The 5,414-nt window shown below is 62.0% G+C and overlaps 1 protein-coding gene across 1 annotated transcript; it reads left to right on the top strand.

The window, feature by feature from the left end:
• The first annotated feature begins 594 nt into the window (after positions 1 to 594).
• Positions 595 to 3,225, top strand: CRYAA (crystallin alpha A). The gene is made up of 3 exons (XM_086414123.1): positions 595 to 783; positions 1,927 to 2,049; positions 2,923 to 3,225. Exons 1-3 carry the CDS (start codon positions 595 to 597, stop codon positions 3,130 to 3,132), a joined length of 522 nt encoding a protein of 173 aa, XP_086270249.1. The 3' UTR covers positions 3,133 to 3,225.
• Positions 3,226 to 5,414: the final 2,189 nt, after the last annotated feature.

Raw genomic sequence — 5,414 nt, 5'->3', positions numbered from 1 at the left:
TTGTCCTTTGCAAGGTTTTTACAAGTATGCATCATTTTTGTAATCACCAAGATGTAAGGGAGGTAATTCTGTCCTAAAGAAATGCAACCAATCCTGGTGGCTGTGGGGCTGGGAGACCACTTGGGTGCCTGTTTGCTCATCTGTGAAGCAGAGGTATGAGCTCCCACTCAGGGGGCAGCCGTGGGATCACAGGGGACCATGTGTGCAGAGAGGGGCACTGTCCCTGGCACACAGACCCTTCCCTGGGGAAGGGAGAGGACAGTCTTCCCTGTACACCTTGGAAAGCATGGGGGACACAGAGTCACCCACAGAGAAGCTCCCTGGGGGCCCCGTCCTCCTGGTGTAGGGAGCTCCAGCTGGTCAGTGCTGCAGCCAGGGCTGGGAGAGGTGGGCGCGCAGCCTGGCCGGCCCACGATTCTGCTGACTGGGCGGCCTGCCTCCTGAGCTCGCGCTTTCCAGACAAATCCCTCTAATGCCTCCTTTCTGCCCTGGCGTATATAGGCAGGGCCTGCATCCCAGTTCCTCAGTGCGCTGCCCACAGGCCCTGCTCTGACCATCTCTTCACCCCGGGTGCCCACAGAGCCGCTGCCCACCATGGATATCGCCATTCAGCACCCCTGGTTCAAACGCACCCTGGGCCCCTTCTACCCCAGCCGGCTGTTCGACCAGTTCTTCGGCGAGGGCCTCTTCGAGTATGACCTGCTGCCCTTCCTGTCCTCCACCATCAGCCCCTACTACCGCCAGTCCCTCTTCCGCACCGTGCTGGACTCCGGCATCTCTGAGGTGAGACCATGGGCACGCTGTTCCCTGCTGCGGCCATGGGGTGGGCAGGATAGGAGACAGGGGCTTCTGAGGGCTGCCGGGGGCACCCTCGCTCCAAGTGCTCCCATTGTGTCTCGTGAAGCGGGTGGTGAGGGCCGCGGGGCCACTTTCCCTTCTCGCCCCATGTCGTCCCCCCGGACGCAGAGGCCAGGCAGGCCGTTCCCCCAGCAGAGTCTCCGTGCCTCTGGGGTGGTGGGAAGAGGAGCCCACCCACTGTTTATGCCTCCTGCCCTCCACTCATGACCTGTATGTGGTTGGTGAGGTCCCCACCATCACCTGGGGTCTCCGAGAACAGCGCCACTGGGGCATGGGTGATGGAGGGCCAAGCTTCGTGCTCCAAGGCTGCACTTGCTCTCTGGCTGGATACCCGGGGTGGACTGTGCTGCCCGAGTTCGGGTTGGAGGCCTTCTGTCTGAAACCGTCTGCAGCCAGAGCTGCAGAGTTTGCCTAGCCATCCAAGGCCAGGCCCCCTAGGGCAGACAAGGAGGCCCACGGGCCTTCCCTCCACAGGGTCCAGCTCTCTGGGGGTGCAGGGTCTCACCACTGCCTAAAACACAGAGACCTGCCCTGAGCTGGTGCAAGGCTGAGCACTCTGAGGAGTGAAGGGGGAGTATGTGAGGAGCTGGGTGGTCTGTTCAGACCACTGGGAACATCTGTCCATGTGCAGAGACAGGGCCCCAGGCTGTTGATGGAGAGGCGGGCAAGGGCCAAGTGCTTGGTCTCACCAGCCATCTGAACAAACCATAACCAATCCACAACCATAACCGGCTAGTCAACCAACCCATAACCTGCCAATAAGCCAGCAACTAAGCCATAACCAACCCTACAACCATAACCCACCAATCTACAACAGGCTACTCAACCCCTCACCAGTCAGGCAGAGAGCAGACCTCCGAGGTTCTGGTTGTCGGCCGAGTGTCCACTCGCTCCTGAGTCCCGGGTGCCCCTGTCTCCGGGCACTCGGAGGGAGCAGTCAGAGCCCTGATGGTACTTTCTGTTCCGATAACCCGGGACCGAGCCCTGGCCGCCCAGCTCCGGCCGCTCCAGCCAGCCCCCGTCCCTGAGCCGCAGCTCCGCGGGACCCACACAGGTGCTTGGTTTCAGGTCCGATCCGACCGGGACAAGTTTGTCATCTTCCTGGACGTGAAGCACTTCTCTCCCGAGGACCTGACGGTGAAGGTGCAGGAGGACTTCGTGGAGATCCACGGCAAGCACAACGAGCGGCAGGTGAGCCTGGGACCGGCCGCAGCCTCCGCTGAGAGGCAGGACTGCGGCCCCCAGATCGTGGCCAACCCTGGTGACTGGGAGGCCGCTCCTGAGCCCTGCGCAGGCCGGGGCAGCGTGCCCCACTCGGGCACTGCTTGGCATCCCTAGCTATGTCCAGACACCTGGGTGACGGGGTGGGATTAGGAAAGACCCAGGAGACGCTGCACTGAGGGGCGAGCTCCTAGCCAGGCAGGCTTCCACACCAGTCTCACTTGGGGGGATGGTGCAGCCAACGACTCCCATCGGAGCCCAGGTGCCTGGTGCCCGTTGTCTTGGGGGCAGGGGCACAGCCTGGCTCAAGGAGGACCCCAGCTAGGACAGGTCAGAGACCAGGGCTTCTCCAGTGGTGGGGGAGCTGGACTTGGGGGACAGACCCCACCCATCTGCTGTCCTCCCCTCCTGGGGCCCTAGAGACAAGCCCGGGCACTCCCCGGGGGTTCCGAGTCTACACCTGGAGGGCCTGGAAGCCGGGCCAGGGCATCAGGAGATGGGAGTGTCTGGGTGTGGCTTTCCATTTAGACGGATGGCAGAGACCTGAGCCTAAACGGTCTTGGGGCCACAGGTGAAGGGGAAGTTGGACTTGAGGGTGGGGCCAGGGCAGGACCATTCACGAGATGCTGGAATGAAATTAGTGAGGAGCCAAGGGCCCTGGGCAGGCCCAGATCTCACGCAGGGAGGCAGGGAGGTCCAGGGCTCTGGACACGGCCCAGCACCCGCCGCCCACTGCCTGGGAGAGTGTCGTGGGTTTGACCTTGTGCGGCCTGGGCCTCCTCCACGGGGGCCAGGGGCCGCCAGCGGCTGCAGTGCCTCTGACCGTGCCCTCCCCGTCCCCAGGATGACCATGGCTACATCTCCCGCGAGTTCCACCGCCGCTACCGCCTGCCTTCCAACGTGGACCAGTCCGCACTCTCCTGCTCCCTGTCCGCTGATGGCATGCTGACCTTCTCTGGCCCCAAGGTCCCATCTGGCGTGGACGCCGGCCACAGCGAGCGGGCCATCCCCGTGTCCCGGGAGGAGAAGCCCAGCTCTGCACCCTCGTCCTAAGCTCGGCCTTGGCCTCGGCTGCCACCCGCTGTGGCCCCCGTACCCATCCATCTGGGGGACCCTAGAAAGTGGGGCATCCATCTCCCTCTGCTTCCCCCCTTTCCAGTTCCTTTTCCTCTTCTCCGAGGGCTTGAGGGTTTGAGAGAATAGCCGGGAGGGCCCAGGGCCCCAGCCTGTGGTGCAAAGACCTCAGAGTGACCCGGGTCCCAACACCAGCCCCTCGGGGGAAGTGACCACTGTCGCAGTTTCTGCCTCGGAGGTCAAAGAGCATCCCTCTCTGAGCCATCTCTGGGTGGCCTCTGGTCTCCAGGCCCACGTCTCGACCCTGGGTGGCAGGCGCCCTCATGAGATCTGTCTGGTGGGGGCTCCCCTGCGCCTGGCCTCTCAGACCCCCTTCCCTCAACCCTCCTTTCTGTAGTGCCGCTCTTGGGGCATCTGGTCGCCCATGAGAAGGCAGCCCGTGGCAGTCAATAAAGAGCAGGTGACGCAAGCAACTTGCGGTGTGGTGGCTGTGCTGTCTGTTGGGGTGTTGGGGAGCAATGGAGAAGGCGAGGGGGGACGTGTCGTTGGGTTGGGAGGCGAGGGGAGGGGGGTGGGTCCACCTGTCCCTGTTCAACCCTGGTCTGAGTGACCAGGTAGGTCATCCCCAGCTCCCAGACCAGTGCCCACCTCGACCTCTGCTGTGTAGGAAGGCAGGGTCTCCTCCCAGGGTTGGAAGGAGGCGGGGCAGGGGACATGGGAGGGAGAGCATCTGAGCTCCCCTCTCTAACCTGCATGCAAACTGGGTTGCCAAGTGGGGCCTCATCATCCTGTCCAGGCTCCCTTGGGGTTTCACTCCCTAAGGGAAGAGGGCAGGTGGTCAGAAGTGTCCGTTCTCCTAGGCACCACACCCTGGGCATCTGTGTGGGAGGTGCGCCCTTCGCTCTGCCACTCCCTTCCTGGAGCAGTCACGGGGCCCTCGGGGGGCTTCTGGTGACCAGGGCTGAGTGTCCCTCACCCAAAGAGGTGGCTTTCTCCCTGTCTGCCCAGATTCCCCTGAGACAGGAGGAGACTAGGAGGCAAGCAGCCTCCACTGGAGCCGGCAGGGGACTCAGCCAGGGGCCCTGCCAGCAGCACGGTGACCATGGAGAGAGCAGTGGGGCTAGATGTGGCTTCTGGGAGCAGAAAGCAGGCAGACGCCCGGGTCGGAGGTGTCCCTGTCCTGGGGAGCAGAGGCTGGGGGCCCTGGGCAGCCTGATGGGGTCAGTGGGATGGTCCTTGGGGCAGTGTCCATGTTCTTCCTCCTGGAGAAATGGCACCAAGAGGGGAGGACACGTGGGAGAACTTGCAGAAGTGACCGCGCTCAACACAGGGAAACAGCTGGTGTTCAGGGATTTTAGTGGAAAGCAGTGAAACACACACACACACACGCGCGCGCGCACAATGCACGCACGCACACACACGCATGCACACGTGCACACACGCACACACATACATGCACACACACGCATGCCCTTGTGGCCTGGCATTTCTCTAGGTCTGGTCCCCGTCTACAGAAGGGTCCTCCCTCTGCGGGAGTTCCTCCAGGCTCCTTCCCACCCCTACCTGCCCCGTTCCTTCCAATAGGAAGCCCCCTGTCACCACCCTGCCTTTTCACCCACATCTGTGGAGAAGGGGGCACCCTGTGTAACTGGCGCAAATGACCACTGCCCTTGGGGTCTGGGGAGGGTATCTTTGGAGGTGGCGAGTATTTAGGAAAATCAGAGTCTCTGAGGCTCCCTGCTCCTCTGGGGTCCCCCCAGAAGGCACCTCTCTTTGTGCACACTGGCCTCTCACTGCTCGGGTCTGGGGAGCCTGGGTCTGTGGGTCTGGCAGCAGCCGGGACAGAGCTGTCATTGAAGGCCGCTGCTCTTGTGTTCACTGTGGTTCCTTCCCAGCCTGGTCACAGGCTGAGCTGTGAGCCTCCAGTCTCCATCCTGAAGTCCTCACACCAGCATCTCAGAAGGTGACTATTCTGGAGATCTCCTTGTTGTTCAGTTGCTCAGCTGTGTCCGACTCTTTGCCACGCTATGGACTGTAGCCCACCAGGGCCCTCTCCATGGGGATTCTCCAGACAAGAATACTGGAATGGGCTGCCATTTCCTCCTCCAGGGGATCTTCCCAACCCAGGGATCGAACCTGGGTCTCTTATGTCTCTTGCATTTGTAGGCGGATTCTTTACGATTAGTGCCACCTAGGAAGCCCATTTTGGAGGTGAGGATCTTTGAAAGAGTGATGAAGTTAAAATGAGGTTGTAAGGGTGA

Source organism: Bos grunniens, chromosome 1, assembly GCF_055505025.1.
Source record: "Bos grunniens cultivar Pamir isolate PY7600 chromosome 1, Bosgru_T2T1.0, whole genome shotgun sequence".
Lineage (NCBI taxonomy): Eukaryota > Metazoa > Chordata > Mammalia > Artiodactyla > Bovidae > Bos > Bos grunniens.
This window is presented reverse-complemented; position numbering and strand designations above follow the sequence as displayed.